This window comes from Zeus faber (assembly GCF_960531495.2).
Source record: "Zeus faber genome assembly, chromosome: 4".
In the NCBI taxonomy this organism is placed as follows: domain Eukaryota; kingdom Metazoa; phylum Chordata; class Actinopteri; order Zeiformes; family Zeidae; genus Zeus; species Zeus faber.
Genome location: NC_137191.1, coordinates 8,647,853 through 8,667,852, shown reverse-complemented (window position 1 = coordinate 8,667,852; position 20,000 = coordinate 8,647,853). Strand labels below are relative to the sequence as shown.

Below are 20,000 nucleotides of genomic sequence, written 5' to 3'. Positions count from 1 at the left end.
ACGCCGGTCTTCTGCAGTAACAGCCTGCTGGTTGGAGTCGGTTGAGTATTGATATCTTCTCTCTACTTACACCCCCTCCCTCCTTCCCTCCCTCCTTCCCTCCCTCCCTCCGGGTGTGTCGAATGGGTGAAGATGGTCTGTCTCAGTGAGTTTTTTCCCCAGTACTGTCGGAGCGAACCAAACAGCTCTGGCGGGGGTAAAAGATGTGGGGGGTGGGGGTGTGTCTGCTGGAAATCATTTTCCCTCTTGCTGCTGTCACTGATGCTCAAGCAGCGAGTGCACAGACACAGACACATACATACACACACACACACACACACACAGACCTCGCAAACAAACAAAACGCATCCCCAAAAAATAAAAAGACGCCACACACATGCAGGCATATGGCCGCACTCATACGTATACACTTCTGTTGCATCTCTAACACACACACACACACACACACACACACACACACACACACACACACACACACGCACACACACACACACACACGTGCGCGTGCTAATCGATCGTAGTGGAGTGGAGTGATGCTCAGCACTAACAACTAAGCACAGGGGAGGAAGAGTGGTTAAGGAGAGGAGGAGAAGGAGCTGGAGGAGGAGTAAAGACGAGTAAAAGGGTGGTTGGGAAATGGAGTAGGCCAGAGGAGAGGCGAGGCGAGGAAGGGAAGCGAAGGGAATATACATGAGAGAGGAGAGATGAGGGAGAGAAGGAGAAGGAGCTGAAGGAGGAGTAAAGACGAGCAAAAGGGTGGTTCGGAAATGCTGAGTAGACCCGAGGGGAGGAAAGGAAAGGAGGGAAGAGCCAAGGTGAGGAGAAGAGGGCAGAGGAGAGGAAAGGAAGGGATAGGCGATGAAAAAGAAGAGGACGAGAGTGGAGAGGAAGGGAGAGAAGACGCTGGGTGGGAATGGTGCTAGGGAAAGGGTGGAGATGATTCCAACAGAGGATGGGAGGCGGAGAACAGATAGAAGGGTGGAAAAAGAACAGTGTAGTGTTGACAGCTGTTTATCCTGTGGTTGTGTGTGTGTGTTTGTGTGTGTGTGTGTGTGTGTGTGTGTGTGTGTGTGTGTGCTGTATATTAACAGCAAGAACCTAGAGAGAGAGAGAGAGAGAGAGAGAGACTTGACTTTTAAGGTTCCTTTATTTGCAGTATGTCATGTCACAGCAGCAGAGAGAGAGAGAGAGAGAGAGAGAGAGAGAGAGAGAGAGAGAGAGACCAATGGAGAACAGCACAGCAGCCTTCCACTGCGATCTGAGTGCAGTTCAGATCTCTCTCTCGCTCTGTCTCTGCCTGTTAACACACACACACACACACACACACACAAGACACACAGCTCTTTACACCACGTTAGAGCGAGCGAGAGAGAGAGAGAGAGAGAGAGAGAGAGAGAGAGAGAGAGAGACGGACAGAGAGAGAGGGAGACAGAAGGGGGAGGTGTGAGAAAAGGAATGGAATTCAGGCATGTTGTGGGTAAACGTGTGATGGAGGAGTTGGGGGTGGGGCAGAGAGAGAGAGAGAGAGAGAGAGAGAGAGAGAGAGAGAGAGAGAGAGAGGGAGTAGGGGTGAAAAGTACATGAAAAGGAACAGTAGTGTTGTACTTCAAGGCAGACATAACATGATCATAATAATTTCTGATTTATTGCAGAGCATTTACAAGACATTCCCTCCAGGCAGTCAATGAATCCATGATGCCGGCTAATGTTAGTCTCATCAAAAAGGTGATTCGTTCGGTTTTTACATTGATGCTTGCAATACAACTCCTCGTGCATCATTATTTTTTATTTCTGGAGCCTTAAATAAATGGGGACACGTCAAAGAGAATACTTGCTACTGCTACAAAACGCTTTTCCTCCATTTCACCAAGGGCAAGAACTTAAGACGATGGGAACTAAACTCTGCACAATGGCAGAACGGCAGATGAGCACATCCATCCTCCGTCTACCCGGCGTCGCGGCGTATTTCAATAAAGTTCGACCCAACTCGCTCAACTTCCTCTTGTCGCCGCCCCCCGTCTCTCTCAGAGCTCGTCTGAGATCTAGGGCTTGCGGACGCTTTGGGAAAAAAGATAAGAGTGCAAAGGACAGAAAGAGGGGAGTAGAATAAGAGCAGAGCCTTGTGTTGCCCCCTTTCCCCCTCTCTCTCTCTCTTGGGCTCCTCCATCTTTGAGACTTTGGGGAAGTTCAGTGGACGAGGTGGAGGAGGATTCAAGATTTCAAGATTCAAGAGGTTTATTCGTCACATAAATATACATACTTTCATACATATATGCAGTGAAATGTAATGAGGAAGAGGGAGGACAGGGAGAAAGAAAAGTGAGGGAAAATGTTTGCAGGAGTGTGTGCGCGAGGGTGTGTGTGTGTGTGTGCATGTGTAATAGGGCTGGCGATTAGACGGGATCTCTCAATTTCAATACAAAGGATCCCGATTCAATTCAGTTTAATATAGATTAAATCTGATATTGATTAGATGGATTACATACAATTCTACAATTCTACAATACAATTCTATATTGATATTTTGACATTTTAGAAATTATGAAATAACTGCAAACTTTTCAGCATACGTAGTGTATTTATAAATTTAATATTTCAATTAATATGTGACGATGGTGGTTTTTCATCTAAGAGGAAAATGGTTGTATAACTTACGAACAAAGTATCTATATAACATTCATATTATTTTAAACCCAGCCCCATGGTGTACGTGTGTCGTGGGCCGGTGTCGTGACTCATAAGGATATTAGATCTGGCAGAGCAGTCGCTTTGTAATGCCATGATCGCTCTCACGCACACGCACACACACACACACACACACACACACACACACACACACACACACACACACACAGTGTCAATCTTGCCGCACCAATTTATCGGGCTGAGACATGTAGCCTCCTCTGAGGTTCATCGCCACACCTGTCAATCTCCTCCTATCCAATCATCACTCAGCAACCAGGGCCCGCCCCCGCAAGCTCCGTGCAACAAAAAACATCCGGCTCGAAAAGCGTTCTACCACTAAAACGCACGCACGCACGCACGCACGCACGCACACACACACACACACACACGCACGCGCATGTGCACGCACACACACACACACACACACACACACACACACAGACACGCACAAGCGGTTTTACTCCCCCACTCGTCGCTTCTTCTAGTGAGACATCCACCGCTGCCGCCGCGACGACGGGCATAAATTAGCGTCACGGCGATATGCAAAATGAGGGAGTAACAATTAAAGCTTGACTAACGAGCTTTTGAGGAGCGGGGCTGAAGTTTCCCTGAGCAGCTGCTAACTGGATTAGCCTACACAGAGAGGGAGAGAGAAAGAGAGAGAGGGGGAGAGTAACGAAGGGTACAAGGGGGCAAGGAGACAAGGGGAGATGAGGTGTTTACACCACCTGCGAGGGAAAAACAAAAAGAGGCTAATGTGCACGCACGGAGAAGAGAGACAACATTTGGAAAAAATGCCGTCCCAACATGCCAACATACACTGCTACGTAAGGAGCCGCCCTTAAAAGTTATCACCGCGAGAAATCGATGCATGGGCCCAAATGACCCCCAAATGCAACAGACTGTCGGGGACAATGCAAACATACTGAATTACAAATATTGAGATAATGTTTGTAGCTGGGATAGATGCAATACACCGAGATCAAGACATTTGACTTTTTCCCTGTTTCAAAGATACGTCGATCACGTGGACCCAAATTCAGGGGACACCCGTGACACTTAACAGGAATAAGTGGGTAATGAAAATGAATGAATGAGCCCCACAAACCACAAAAGACATCTGCCCCTCCACTCAAATTCGCCAGACGGTAAATTGTCAGCGTCCTAATTTAACATCGTCAGAGCTCGTCCGTGTCTGTGTATATGTGAGTCTTCACGCTTATATTTCATAGTAATTGCTGGGAAGTTGGACGTCGCGTTACAAACTTTCAGCTGTAAAACATTTCCCTAAATGCTGGTTGTGCTGCCTGCCTGGAGCCGTGAATGTTTAATGTTTAATCATAATATGTCACTGTGTGAAGCGTGTCTTTAACCAGGAACACGCACCCTTTCCCCAATCGTATCTTAGGAAGGGGGTGGGTGGGGGTACACTCTGGTACTGCATACGATGGAAACAACGCCCCACCTCGTGCACGTCCTGCGCAGGCGATGTTTCCAATCTGCATCAACTGCACCAACTATGAAAAACATGGCAGCAAAGTGAGTGAGTGGGTCATACTGTCTATTTTATAGGGCTTCCCCCCAACTAAAGATTTTCCTAATCGACTAGTCGTCGCACATTTGTTTTTGGGGCATCAGAAAATGGTTTGAGTTCCCGGGCTGACAAAGAATGTTATAACTAACATTGATAACACTGGGGTACATTACAGATAAATACAAAACCTAATAACCAGCCTTTAAAATATAAATTGAATTTACAAGCGCTGCGTGCACGAAGCAAGCCTCCTGTTTATTACACCGGTTTAACATTACATAGGTTAAAATTATTAGGCCCTATTAACATTTTATTTATGTGCACATTTAAATGACATACTGACATCATTTGCACTGAAATTTGTCAAACAGAAGATCGTTTTCCCTGTGTGTGGGTTGGGGTCTGTGACAAAACCAGCCCAATACATCAGAACTTCAAATATGCCCCTGCCAAACCATATGTACTGCTTTTAAAGTCCAACAGCATTGTTACCATTGCTATCACAACACTTCAAAAGTAGCCCCCAATTCCACGGGAAAACTGCTGACATGGCAACACCATCGCTGTGTCTTCCTAGTCGTCGTCCCCCCGGGGTCTGGCGTACCACTGCTGTCTGGGCCTTTAACATACAATTTGATTATTGAAGGATGTGATTAACGGTTTCCAATGGCTCTTATAATATATGCAATATTTTTCTTATATTTTTCTTATATAGGCAATATTTTTCTAATATATACAATATTTTCCTAATACGCACTATGTTTCTAATATACACAATATTTTTTCCTGATATTTTCCTAATATATGCAATTTCTTTCTAATATAAGCAATATTTTTCTAAAATCCACAATATTTTTTCAAATATACACAATATTTTTCTAATATACACTATTTTTCAAATATACACAATATCTTTATAAAATACGCAATATTTTTTCTAATATACACAATATTTTTCAAAAATACACAATACTTTTCTAATATACACAATATTTTTCTCACATTTTTCTAACAAACACAATATTTTCCTAAGATACAATATCTTTTTAACATGCGCAATATTTTTCTCCTATATGCAATATTTTTCTAACATAGGCAATATTTTTCTACTATACGCAATATTTTCTAATACACGAAATATTTTTTTAATATGCGCAAAAAAATTTAATATAAGCAATGTTTTTTTAATACACAATATTTTCCAATATACAGAATATTTTAGTCAACTAGTCAGCTTCATGTGGCACGCACGCATGAAGCGAGCTGCCTGTTTATAACAACCATTACAACCACAGCGAGCAAGGAGAGGGAACATTTATTTTTGTTAAAATTTGTTTCAAATTAAAAGCCCTCTTGCGTTATGGGTCCCGCCACATACTGTAGGTTTTAAGTTTCATTTGGACAAGGCGCAGCTCACGAGTGGATTTATTTTTTCCCCTGTGACAAACCCACCAATGAAAAACTTGGGAGACTGAGACACTTCTTGTCGAATAAGGTTTGGTTGACTATTTGGTGTCAGCCCTACTAAGTTATAAGCCTTGCCTGAACGTCAAAATGGTGCAGAAACTATTACACATGGAAGGCCTTTTTTTAACGTGACACTACATACTCTAAGTAAAGCTTATTCCAGCACCGGTCTACTAAGACATATCTTTTGGATTCCTTCTCCCCCCGTAATTGTCTCTGCATGAGTTTGCATTCGGGGCGGACTCTCTGCGTTTTACTGAGCTGCAAAACTGACAATGTCGAGGCCAGAGAGAACCCAAACCGGCCTCAAAGGCTGCGCGCCCGCCCCCCCCTACCTTCACCCTCGCTGCATTCTAGGCTGCTTACACATCTCTCTTTCCAGGTCCTTGACTTTTCTTTTCATTATGCTTTCTCTCTCACTTTCCGATAGATCTCCCTCTACTTATTCCTCATTTATGCCGTCCTTTTTTTCAGTCCGCACTTCCTCCCCGCTCTTTCCCCATTCTCTTTCGCCAATTCTACTCCGCTCCGTCAAATAAATCTCTTTTCCCTCCCTCCTTTTTCTACAGCGCACCCAAAAACACACACACACACACACGCGTGCGCACGCACGCACGCACGCACGCACGCACGCACGCACGCACGCACACAAAGAAACACACACACAGCTCCAGGCAGCAGCCACAAAGGCCCCATTTTAATAAATCTGCTCCTTTATTGGTGCTGAGTGTCTCTAGTGGAGACGGACGGAGACAGAGAGAGAGAGAGAGAGAGAGAGATTGTGAGAGAGAGAGAGAGAGGGGGATGAGCGGGCGAACAGAAAATGAGGAGTCGGATGGGAGCAAGGGATCACCAGGGGTAGGAGTAGAGAGAGAGAGAGAGAGAGAGAGAGAGAGAGATGGAGGGAGAGAGCGTAAAAGCAAGAGAAAGTGTTTGGGGTAAGGCCTTGACAAGTGCACACATTCTGGAACACCAACACACACACACACACACACATGCATGCACTCGCATCCGACAGTGATTCACCGGCCATGAGATAATGAGCAACAACATGAAGAAATGCCAAACCAATAAGGACGGACGGTTTTCCTTCTGGACACCGAATCAGCTCGTGTATATCACAACAGAGCTCCCCAAAAAAATAAAAAATAAAAAAAAAAGCCCCCAGGGAGTGAGGTGTCCCTTGGCTGTGCCGAGAGGGCGCAGGAGAGGGTGGGCTGTCCACCAGACGGGGGGAAACAAACTGCGCGCGGTAGGCTTGTGGTAATGACAGCAGCGAGCTTGGCTTAGCTCTCCAATCTCAGCCATCAGTCAACTGTGACAGATTGGGGATATGAGCTAAGAAGCCGTTTAGCTTTGGTGTTTATGTGCGTGTGTGTGTGTGTGTGTGTGTGTGTGTGTGTGTGTGTGTGTGTGTGTGTGTGTGTGTGTGTGTGTGTGTGTGTGTGTGCGTGCGTGCATGCGTGGGTGCGTGCGTGTGTGTGTGTGCGTGTGCGTGTGTCTGAGGGAGAAGGGGAGTGGGGGAGGAGGGCATCAGTACTGCTGGTGTTGCAGATGCATCAATATACTCTAGACAGGCCATTTTCCTATGCCTATTCCCAGCACTGGCTTGTTGCTGGGGCAACTACCGCCATTTTATCTCCCCCTGCCCACATCTCCAGAAGAATTTTATAAAACAGCAGACAGTGCTCGGTAATCTCGTTCTCTCCCTCGACATCAACTGTTGCTTCGAGTAAGATTTTGATTTGCCTTCTACACTAAAAATAAAAAGTTATTGCAAAATGATTGCAAATAACGAATGTCCAAATCATCCTCAGAGCACTGTAGTGTCTCTCAAGCCCCATAATACTAAAGCGAGCGCGTCCATTACTTTGCAACATCGCAAGTCCCAGGCGAGCAACCTAACACTTCCTGTGTGCACTCCGTAATCTCCATAATATCAGAATTCTAATATCAATATTCTTTGGAAAGGAGCACAGAGTGGACGGACCAGCGGAAGCCAACCTTCTCATGGTCAAAGATTATAAGTAACCGAGCCGAAGAAGAAAGTATAAAGCACCTCAAAACAAGTTGCCATAGATGACAACTCGGGTCGACCCAGCGTTATTCAAAATGAGTCCGGTGAGTGTGCGGTAATGCCTTACCTGTCCATGAGATTGCATGGCGCTGTAGGGCATGTTCTGGTTCAACACCTTCTGCTTCATCAGCAACATCCTTTTCTGCTCCTCACTCAAGTGGGCCGTCTGCCCTGGGATTGGTCCTTGGGTCTGACCTGGCCCGGCCCCCTGTCCCGCACTTCCCCCTCCACCCATGTACGGAGGCATCATGGGGTTCTTCACTTGGTTCGCCCCTCCCATGGGTGGAGTCATCCTCTGGCCCATGTGATCAACCCCTGCGCCACTGAAGTGACTCAGCGGTTTAGTGTTGTTGTATGACAGCATGGCTGCCGTTTGTTGCTGTTGTTTAGTAAGGGCGTTCTGGCCTAAGCTGTTTGGCTGCTGCTGTTGCTGGGCCATCATGCCCATGTGGTTGTGGCTCTGCGGGAGGTAGTTGTTCATAGGAGCTTTGGGCCCATTGTTTGGGGTCATCCCGGCTACAAGGGGGCCCTGTGGTGTGTTAAAGGCTTGCGGTGGGTACATCATAGGGCTGTTGGGTTTGTCTTGGTTAAACGGAGCTGAGCCATAGGGGCTGGTTGGAGCACCAGCTGGAGACCAGCTAGCCGCTTGTTGCTGCTGTTGCTTCTGCTGCATCAGCTTGGCACGTTGCTGGGCGGCCATGGCTTTCAGCTGCTCTGCCGGGGAGAGTTCAGGGGTCACAGGCCCCACCTGTGGCCCTCCAGGGGGCACCCCAGCCCCGCTGGGTCCTGTGGCTGCCTGATTCACCCCTGGTCCTTGATTCATCATAAATCCATTACCGGGCCTAGAGGCAGCTTGTGTCTGAGCCTGGGTAGGTGTCTGAGGAGAGCGTGCTACACAGTTGTGTAGTGGGGAACCTGACGCCATGGCAATGGCTGGAGACTGCTGCAAGGGCTGCTGGGGAGGTGTTCCGTTGGCAGCCGTGGCAAACTGCGGGCCTGAGGACGATGGTCGGACCTGGAGAGAGGAAGGCCATGTGTCAGAGTTGCCGGACAGCTCCAGTATATAAAAAAAAAATTTACAGTTTTAAAAATGACTGGTCTGGCACTGTTCTTTAAGGTTGTTGGTAATGCTTCTAAAAATGAGCCAACAAAATGGCTCAACCTTACATTCCAATGAAGCAGAAGAGCCATCTGCTAGAATCTGTTAGAGTCTGTTAGGATGCCCAACCAAGTGTCAGCATTCTTTGAATTCCTTTGCTAATCACAAAAATGGCAATACCTCACTCATGATTTGATCTGAATTGTTTTTGGATGTATTTATTTTACTGATGATATGATACGTTCACACGCTTTTATAATGTGTAGTTGCTAGACACGTTACCTGCTGAGCATATTCTACTTAAAGAAAAAGACACAAGATAGAATCTGCCTGTTCTATTAACTTTCCCAGGTGAGAAATCTATGGCTTTGGATGGCTTGCCAATGGCTCGCAAAAGATTGGGAGAAAAGCAGTACAATTGTAGAACTTAGTAGAACTTTTGTCAATCTTTTTTCAAAATGAGAACTCATTTTTTTACGGGAAAAATATGACTGATAAACCACTTGAATAAGGCAAATATCAGACCACTCATTTTCTTTCATGGCACTGCTGCCTTGGGGGTCTGAAATGAAAACCAAATATCTTAAGGAGTAAGTAATGAGCAAAATCAAGGTAAAGAAACTAAAAATATGTCTCACAAACTGTATAAAAAGAGGTGTAACGGGGTTGAGATTCATCTGATCACATTACGTGGCATGCATGAAAATAATTTGCCTTCATCTGCGGTTAATATCAGTCATTCCTATTAGACCTATTAAAACCCTGATTTCATCGAAGGCCTCCATGTTGCAGAGCATAAGTCAGGGTGTGGACAAAATCATTAGCGACAAAGGCACGATCTTTGGATTCTTAAAGACGTTATATTCTTAAAGATACAGAAAAGAAAGACATTTCTAAGGTGCACCCTCTAATCTACCACGTGAAACAATGGAGACATTGTCAAAAAGTGGATCAATGATGTCACTTTCGGATCCTCGCCTTAATAGAATCCACGATCGCAGATTGGAAGTACTCAGCCAAATCATCCCATTTCTATTTTTCATCAATTCTGTTTTATAATATATAATAAATATATATTTTCAAAATTCTCATTTAATGAGTATTTCATTTCCGTCCTGGCAGTAATCTATTGCGACTCTATTACTATACTATCATATATACTATACTATTTATTCTGACCACGTCGACCATCCCTGGACTCGTAGGACATTTATGGGCACTGACCTGTGGCGAGCCCATAGGAACCTGCGGGCCCCCCTGAGGAGGGCCAGGAGGGGGCGGCAGGGCCGTGGTGGGGGCTGTCCCGCCGCTCGATGCCGTGGTGTTGCCGGCCGTCTCCTGCGGGCCCGGCGTCTGATTGTTCGATGGGCGGCTGAACTCCGCCTCTTTCTTATCTTCAAAGTCCTCGTTGAAGAGGTCGTGCATGTCATCTTCGGGCACGGTGTTGGCCAGCTCGTCGATCAGCTCCTGCCACTCCTGGTCGTTGAGGTTGATGTCGGAAAACAACTTGTTCTGGTTGGACAGCGACTGGGGGTCGGAAGACTCCATCCCGCCCCCGTCGTCCAGCGGCTCCTGCTTCAGGTCCTTGAGGAGGGCAAAGCCGTCCTCCAGGTCCAACGACCCGTTGAGCTTGATGTCCGAGAGGTGGCTGCCGCCATTCTTGCCCAGGTCGTCGCTCGCCCGGCCCGACACGTGGTTGCCGTTGTTGTTACTATTTGCGGTGTTGTTGCCGGAGGGAGCGTTTGGGCCGCCCAGTAAGGGTTTGATGTCCATTTGGTGATGCAGCGGGGAGATGGGCGGGACATTGTTGCCGGGTAAGCCGGTGAGCGAGTCCAGGCCGCCGGGGCCTTCCTTCCGTAGCCGCTTGGTGGTCGGCGAGTAGCTTCCCCCATCACAGATGCCGTTCTGGTCGCCGTTGAGGGGCGAACGTGCGCTGTCCAGTTTCCTTTTGACCGTCTCCTGGAGCTGTTGGAGGGAGAAGAGAGAACGGGCGTTAACTCGAGCGGGATCCCGAGATGGGACATTTCAGGCCACGGGTCAGCGTCATCTCTGTCTACAAGACAGACTTTTAAAGAACATTCTTACTTTTTGCAATGATGAATGGGACATATCTGGAATCATTGGAAATGATTTGTTTATGCTCAACCAGCATGAAGTTTGCATCGAATATATCCTATATTGTGTGCATTCGATGACATATCACTCATACATGCACACAGAGGGCAAGCGACTTAAAGGGGGTGGGGTATGAGGGGCCAAGGAAACTGGTCCCTCTTCTTAACTCTCCCCAGCAGGATGGATTCACCCAGGCTTTTCTGAGGAGGAGCAGAGAAGCGTCGGCTGAAAGGCCGGCCGGTTTGCAGTTTGGGTTTCGGGTGCTACGGTTTGGGGCGGCCAGCCGGAACTGCCTGCCACCGTGGGACCGAGGGATCCTGCCTACCCTCGCCGCCTCTGTCAACGCAGGGACGAGATAACGACAGGGTGCTAACACGCGGCGGCTGGCGGGAAGGGTAATCACCATCTTAAGCAGGAAGAGCAAAACGGAGGAAGACAGATCGGGTGAGAGCGAGAGAGAAAAAAAAGAAAAAGAAACAGTCTCCCGAGCAAGGGAAGGAGAGGGGTCCACGACAGGAGAGAGCAGGTAGACTGAGGAGAAAAAAGGATGAATTGGCTCGAGACACAAGAGGAGGTCCTTGGTTAGTAGATATACCTTTTTTTCTTTTTCTTTTTTTTTGACACAAGAATCCTCTGAGAGAACAATAATAAAATACAAAAATATAATTTTAGCCCCACTGCACAACAATGTGGTCCATCTGAACACAGGTCATCCCACACTGAAAAAGGCACCACAGACACATGTATGTGCATGTCTGCAAAGCAAGACGAGCTCTGTTCCTTCGCCTTGTTGTTATTCAGATAGAACGGGAGGCAAAATATATTCAGATTGTATTCTGACCCTGGGCCTGGTCCATTCAAGCTGGCAGTCACGCACAATGACACTCTCACACTCTCACACACACACACACACACACACACACACACACACACACACGTGCCCACAAATGTATGAACAGACACATGCACATCCATCACATGGTCACAAGTGTGTGTGTGTGTGTGTGTGTGTGTGTGCCAAGTTGGCTTTAAACTCTGATGACTGACAGTGAGCGCAATGATCTTTATGGGTAAACACTATTAATATCAACCGCCATAAGGGTGTGGGGGGGATATACGATTTTTTTTTTTTTTTAAATCGCGATAAAAAAACACTGAAGATAATTTTAGCGTTTCCATTATTGGGATAATCGTGAATATCGAAAATAAGCTGTCTAGTTCACTAACGTAAAGTCGTATTGATTTCCTGATTCATTTTTAATTGCCGTTTGCAAAATCCGCTAAAAAAAAAAAATCCTTTTTGGTTTGACTCGACGCCACAACGCCAGTTGGACTTTGTTTTATTATAAGGACAGACTCACACAATTAGGTTTTGGGACGACTTTTTATTTTTATTTTTTTATCCTTCATTTATGCAGGGAGGCCTTATCAATTATGATTGAAGATTTATAAAGTGTTTTGTTGTTTTGAATTCATTCTGCTGTCCTTGCTGTACCTCGGTCTGTGTGAACTGAAAACATTATTATTAATTTACTGTGCAACACATAACTAATTGAACCGTGTGAATGCTTGGATATCAGGTTGATAGGCAGATTCTTTTTTGTTAATGTTTTTTTTCTATCTCGTTGTGATTACCTGCTGGGTGGCACAAAAAAAAAAGTGTGCCCTATGATACAAAAAAAAAACGTTCCAGTGTGTTTTAGTGCCACTTTAAGAGTTTTAAGAATATTTTGATGATTATCGGGATTTTCATATCGTCCCATGACTAACCGCCACACATTTATTCTGTGTGTGTGTGTATCCTTTCTAATAAGCTGTCAACGTAGCCATGATCTAGCCTCTGCACACAGGCTTGAGACTTTATGTTCCAGCACACACAACAGGCTTTCCCTAACTGTTGGTGACGCATGCTGGTAATGACAGAAGCCTCCCTATAAAGACTCCCCTAATTATCCAGGTGGCGCGAAGTATAGCACCCACACACACACACACACACACACACACACACACACACACACACACACACACACACACACACACACACACACACACACACACCTTTGAAACTTTTAGAAACATAGAGAGAAAGAAGGAAACCAGAGAGGTGGGCGGGGGGCTCAACAGATTAGTTCAATGACTCTCCAACGGTGCTTCGTCGTGCAAATGAAATAATGCTGAAGTTTAACCATTAATCATTTTGCTGGGGCCCCCAGGAACCCAGAGAGAGAGAGAGAGAGAGAGAGAGAGAGAGAGAGAGAGAAAGAGACTTTTATGTGCACCGTTCTTTACTTTTATTCTACTTTATTTTCTTGTCTTTATTTTGATTACTGTTCACTTATCGTTATCAATATTGTTATTTTTAGTCATTTATTCACAAATTTCATTATTGTCTTATCGTCTTTTCCCATATGTTGTGACCCATAATAATTGTTATGTCTTGCTATGCTTCGGCAATGTAAGAACGCTTGTCATGCCAATAAAGTAAATTTGAATTGAGTGAGAGAGAGAGAGAGAGAGAGAGAGAGAGAGAGAGATTTAAGCAGCTTGAATCAGACTGGTGGGTTCATTTTGTCGGCAAAGTAAAAAGAGCAATGGAGAGAAGGAGAGAGAGATGTAAAAAAGAGCAAACAGAATAAAAGGGGAGCCTGCTCGCTTGTTTTCACAGCACGCTCCGTAGTACAAACATCTGCCGACTGCTTCTCTCCATCTACTCCCAGATCGGCGGGGGAGGGAGACAACTAGCCGAGAGAGAGAGAGCGAGAGAGAGCGAGAGAGGAAAGAGAGAGAGAGAGAGAGAGAGGGAGAGAGAGAGGGAGAGGGAGAGAGACACTCAAAGAAGAAGAGGAGCTATTCTTCAGGCAGATGGTCTCTTCCCTTTGAGCGGAGGAGCCGCGTGAAGAGAAGGATGAGGAGGAGAGAGGGAGAGGACGAGAGTAGGTAGTGGAGAGATAGGCAGCGTGATGGAAAGACGTAGCTCGCCAAATGACAGCAGGGAGTAGACGATGAGAAGGTAATTTAGAGAGAGAGAGCGAGAGAGGGGGGGTTTAGAGGGATGGAACCACTAAGGTGCTGTTGTTATAGCAACCTGCTGCTCTGTTGCATTGTGCGATGCACTCCTCCTCCTCCTCTCTGGGTAAGATTGTACATTTAAGATATCACAATCCCAATCGGCAAGAAATATATTTCCACCTCACAGAGAACTCCACGACCCCGAGATCTGTTCTCAAATTTGCGTGATGGCAAACGTGGACGCCGCCCGAAGCCCGGTGGCTTCGGCTCGCGGCGTTTGCAGCGCGTGGGGACCGCTGGACTTTTCATTTCTCAACTCCATTCGCTTTTCAGTCGTGCGTCGGCGCATTGAAAACATTTTCTAAACTGAGAGCGATTGCGAATTCTAAATCTGCGGTCCAGAAAAAAAGCGCGGCGGAGCCCCGGCGGGAGACAGTTCAGCCTATTAGCGAGCCCACACCGGGCGCAGGTTAAATGTACTCCTACATTTAATCAGCGCGGCAGGTCCGCCTTAAACGTCTTCTCCCGTCTGATTCACCTCTGCACAGTTTGCTCTGAACCGCTCCTCCTCCCTGCTCCGTCTGACGCAAATAACACACAGGACTCGCTCGCGCCAGCCTTTGTTTTGCAGACAGAAAAATACAGGTTCAACACGTCGAATATGAGTGTAGGAGGGGGGTAGGAGTCATGTGCTGTCCTACACAAAATCGCTGAAGTTCTGAATTGACACAGTATTATCTTATCTTAATGCCAGGGCATATTGGGTGGTGTCAAAGGAAGAAAAGATAAAACATTTTGTACAGTCCGTTCTGAGAAATATATCACTGACATACTTGGACATCATGTGCGCCAGACACCCTGAAGAAGCAATTTGGATTTGGACGGGTACACTTACGGACACTTGGAGTTGCAGGGGAGTGCTGCAAGGTTGCCTTAACTCTAATAATCATTTTTTTGGCTATAGAATGCGGTATGCTCTCTGCAGTGTGGAACACACACACACACACACACACACACACACACACACACACACACACACACACACACACACACACACACACACACACACTTTACCTTCAGAAATGTGCTATTAATTGCCACCAAATTTCATTCCCATTCGTTTATTTAGGCTAGTACAAATTGTGTACGTGTGTGTGTGTACACATGTGTGTTCCTGGCCCACCAAACTGTGAAATTAATCAATTAAATCAAACAGGTCTTTAATAAGCAGAGGTATGTGTGTGGGTGTGTGTGTATGCGCACACCTATATGTGTGTGTGTGTGTGTGTGTGTGTGTGTGTGTGTGTGTGTGTGTGTGTGTGTGTGTCTGTGTGTGTGTGTGTGTGTGTGTGTGTGTGTGGATGTGTATGCACAAGGCTCTTTAAGCCTCTTTTTGACAGGGCACAACCTGATTTGCTTATTCTGGTGTGTTGCTTTTTTTAGTTTTTTTGTTTTTTTGGCCTGGGTTTAGTGAGATCCCACCGGCCAAATCCCTGAGCGTCTGTTAAACACCGGGTCAGACCTCAAGCAACGGCACAAACCAGCCAGCTTTATTTTCATTTATATCCCCGGACAACATCTTGGAATGTTACCCAGGTAAACCTCCACTCCCCCCAAGTTTGTTATCGTCGAGAAGGGCGGCGTTGTAGAGCTGCGAGAAACCCTGCCTTTTGGAGTAACAACTGTGGTATGACAGCCATCTATAATAACAAGAATAAGCCCGTCAATTGAAACCATGGGCTACTTAAGTGACGGCGGTGAGAATTAGTGAGCAAGTGATTGAAGTTTATTTCAGAGTGGAAGGATGAAGTATGAGGAGACAGTCTAGCAGCCTGGTGTGAGCAACGACTGTCCTTTAATCTGGTATGGAAACCATGTTCAAGTGCCCGTGTCATCAAGTGTCCCAAGTGCCCTTAGAGCAGCGGTTCTCAATGAGGGGGGTCCTCGGGAGCTCCTTCAGGAGGTTCCAGGGGTCCCAAGCAAAATGATCAATAGTTTCACCTTCACCATTATTTCATTTACCAGACATTATTAGAGAATTAAGAGATCGAGAAGTCATAATTGTATAGCACAGGCTGTACAATAATACAGATTTCATCATAGCTTCATTGTTATTTCTGTAACTATGGTATAGACAGGTATGGAATTTCAGACCTAATCATATCCAACAATAAAAGTCTTCTCAGATTGGGGTTCAGGCGTCAATCTTATCAAATGGGGTGTTTGGCATAATGCGTATCAAATTGATCTCAAAAGGTTGAGAATTACCACCCTGGAGTACAGCCACTGAATTAGGGAGGGCACAATGCGAGAAGATAATTTCCCCACTTAACAAGCCCCATGAAAACCATCTCACTATTGTTTTAATAAATTATAACTAAACATATAATGATACTCGGGATAGCAATAGTAATGCCTCGCAGGCATTCTGCTCCTTTTGGACACAATTGTTAATCTCCCACCAGTAGAGACAGAGACAGAGACGGAGGTGGCTGCGTTCCTGGTCTGCCGTGTTGTCTGTTGCATGGTCATCACATCACACGGCCTAACTAATAATAGAGACACAGCAGAGAAAATAAGAGTCTGTGGGACCCAGGCAGAGCAAACTCCTACTGACAAGAGGAAAAGGGACAAACAAAAGAACCATTTGGCCATGGTCCCAGTGTGTGTGTGTGTGTGTGTGTGTGTGTGTGTGTGTGTGTGTGTATGTGCGTGCATGCGTGGGGTGGTCCGTTCCTGTGAACAAGCGGCAGACTGGCAGGCGCACAGACACACACACACACACACACACACACACACACACACACACACACACACACACACACACACACACACACACACACACACACACACACACACACACACACACACACACTTCGATATATCAGTACCCACCCATTCGCAGTATCCTGACCACACCCATGCTTACAGTATCCACAGGCACACAATGTTTAACTCACTCTTATTTTTGTAGTATTGCATATTGTGATTTAAAGGTGACTAACAGGAAATTTGGAATTGAATGGATCTATATTGCATAGTCCTTGATCCAGATGGCCTTCTTTATGGCACATGGACGTGCTTTTTGACAAGGGCTTGGTGCTGAGGGGTCCCTCCTTTTCCTCTATGGGTGCCAACAGCGCAGAAACACCTTAGAATCCGAAGCCCATTAGGAGCACCACAGCGTTGGGTCGACGAATTAATGGAGCACTATTCTACTCCGAAAGAAGCGAGACCGGGAGGCTGTGCCAAGAGTGTTAATGGTTCTGTATGGGTAGTTGAACTAAAGACCGCTGGTGATCATCACGACGAGTCGACTCCACACACACACACGGTAAGTACATGTGAAAAACACATGTCATTCAACATCATATTGAAGCTTTAGAATGCAAATCAATGTCCATTTGACTGATATTTGTGGTGGCTGAGGAAATTAACTAATTCAGCCTAGCCCCTCAATTTATGAACTCCCTTTTCCACAACAGTAACAGTTTAATTTTTCTCATCTGGTGTCTAGGTGCGACATTCCCGAGTTGGGTGAGCGGCATTTGCATCATGGAGCAGTGGTTGGTCCAGCACACAACGTGGGCAGGCCTACGGATCAGCAGACGCCCATCCTGAGCCGCTACGCAAACACCAGACGCTGTTCCACAATGTGACTCAATTTATACTTACTGATCATCACTGTTGCTAAAACAACCTAAAGTGGAAAATGATGGAGACTTTTCAGGTGTTAATCATGGTAAGGGAAGTACTGCGGCAATAAATCCTAAAATTGTTGAAACATTTTAAATGTTAAATCGCTTAATTTTATGAACAATATACCCTATGTAATGGGTAACCTGGAATTGTTCAAATAAATTGTTATTACAGTAGTACAATAAATGGCACGTGAAACTGTAATGGGAATTATTTTGAGACTTCTAGGTCACCGGACATCCAACACACACACACTTAAAGACATCCACAACAACACACATTAAGTTGCATCACCAAAAACATAAGTAGACGAACACACTTACGCAGAAAACAAATAAGCACTATTCTGGTGTGTTTTATGACTCTGCCGCCCCTTCTCGAGTGCCCGTGATGGTGTGTTTGTGTTTGTGTGACCATGGCCACATACATGTCATCAGCACTTTCCAACCTGCTGACCTGACACAAAAAGCCAGCGGCCGCACAAAACCGTCTCCCTTTTCTGTCGGCCCGCTCAATAACAAACATCATAGAGCGTGCGTGTGTGTGTGTGTGTGTGTGTGTGTGTGTCTGTGCGCGTAAGAGTGCGTGAGTGTTTATCTGTGTGTGTGTGTGTGTGGGCGCAGAAGGGAGTGAGGGCGAGCGAGAGGAACCAAGGAGCAGTGTGTGTTTACAGACACATTACCAAACCATTAGCATCGAACACAGAACTAATTACCATCCAAGTCAAGGGCCGAGTGTGTGTGTGTGTGTGTGTGTGTGTGTGTGTGTGTGTGTGTGTGTGTGTGTGTGTGTGTGTGTGTCGTGTGTGTTTGTGTGTGTGTGTGTTTACATTTGCTGGGTAAAGTGTAAGTAAGACGGTACGAACGGAGAGAGGAGGGAAGCAACGCTAAGTGAGAGAAAAAAACAAGGGGACAGGAGAGGGGAAATAGTGTGTGTGTGTGTTTGTGTGTTTAACTGTGTGTGTGTGTGTGTGTGTGTGTGTGTGTGTGTGTGTTTAACTGTGTGTGTGTGTGTGTGTGTGTGTGGTTCCTGGCTGAGCAACTTGTCTCTATTTTTAGAGCTGCAGCTCCTTCCTGTTTCTGGAGCCGTACCATCACGCCAGGAGGGGGTGGGGGAGAGAGAGAGCGAGAGAGAGAGAGAGAGCGAGAGATAGAGAGAGAGAGAGAGAGGGAGAGGGAGGGAGGAAGTGTGAGCGGGTGGGTAGGAGGGGAGACTAGTCGTGTTTGAGTCTTTAGTAAATCAACAGATCCACCCCCTCTTTCTCTACCTCTCCCTCACTCCCTTCTCCCGCTCCAATCCCTCCTTCCTCCGCCTCCCTCCATTCTTCGGTAACAGAACATGGGCTAGGCCGGCAGCAACGGGAAAACTCAGCAACCAGAAAGGAGATGAGGAGGAGAAGGAGAGAGAGAAGGGTAAACAAATCGGAGCCTTATTAAATGATAATCCGCCCCCTCTCCACTATATAATAATCCAATTCAAGAGTTTGGGGCTCCAAAATGACATATCCTCCATGTGAAAAAAATAATATAAATAATAAGACTCCTACGCTCATGAAACATTGGCTGTCATCACAGTCAAGCCCATTATCAGTTCCCAGTAATGTTGGTTCTTATTTCCCGAGCTATTTTGTTACCCCGAGCTTGTCATTTGCTTTTTAAACCGCTCTGTTGTGGAAGGAGTAAGTCATTTGTGTTTTGGGAGATATGGAAATGTTGACGAACAGACCTTCAGGTAGAAACATTTTTCCAGAATGGATTTATTATTCTTTTTTTTTTTTTTTCGTGCTTTATTAGTGCAACAAGTTGTTTCAACACAATAAAATCAGAGTAACTTTTAACTCTTTGGTTGCAGGAGTGGAAAGTAACAAAGTACACACACATGGTCACTGTACTTGAGTACATTATTAAAGTATCTACACACGCTTAAGTATATTCAGTTTCTTTAACATCCACTACATTTGAAAGCAAATACCTATACTCATTGACATTTCTAAAGCTGCTTTCACACATGCACTCCAGACAATATCTGGATAATCAGGTCTGGACATTGTCTGGTGTCGTCCTTTCACACATGCAGCACACAGCCGGAGATTGTCCGTGTCAGATGCATTCAGGCCTACTGGAAAGCCTCTGTTTGGTGTAGATGGGGGGCGGGGTCTGGGTAGAGTGTGCAGGAGGCAGGACGTGACGCAATGACGCATGACGCTGCAGAGTTGTAGCACACCCAAGATGGTGGACGAGGCTACGGACTTCAGCAATTGTGACAGAGGCTCCCTAATCTTGTCGTCCCTCCTGTTAGACATCTTCTACCTATAT

The 20,000-nt window shown here is 46.0% G+C and overlaps 1 protein-coding gene across 1 annotated transcript in view; it reads right to left on the bottom strand.

Annotated features, from left to right (window-relative positions):
• The window catches only part of maml3 (mastermind-like transcriptional coactivator 3), a gene marked incomplete at its 5' end in the record, with an annotated part of 100,015 nt that overhangs the window by 37,905 nt on the left and 42,110 nt on the right, over positions 1 to 20,000 (bottom strand). The window contains 2 exons of the mRNA XM_079999877.1: positions 7,831 to 8,778; positions 10,087 to 10,827. Of these exons, the coding sequence (XP_079856003.1) occupies positions 7,831 to 8,778; positions 10,087 to 10,827 (1,689 nt within the window). The remainder of the gene's footprint in view (positions 1 to 7,830; positions 8,779 to 10,086; positions 10,828 to 20,000) is intronic.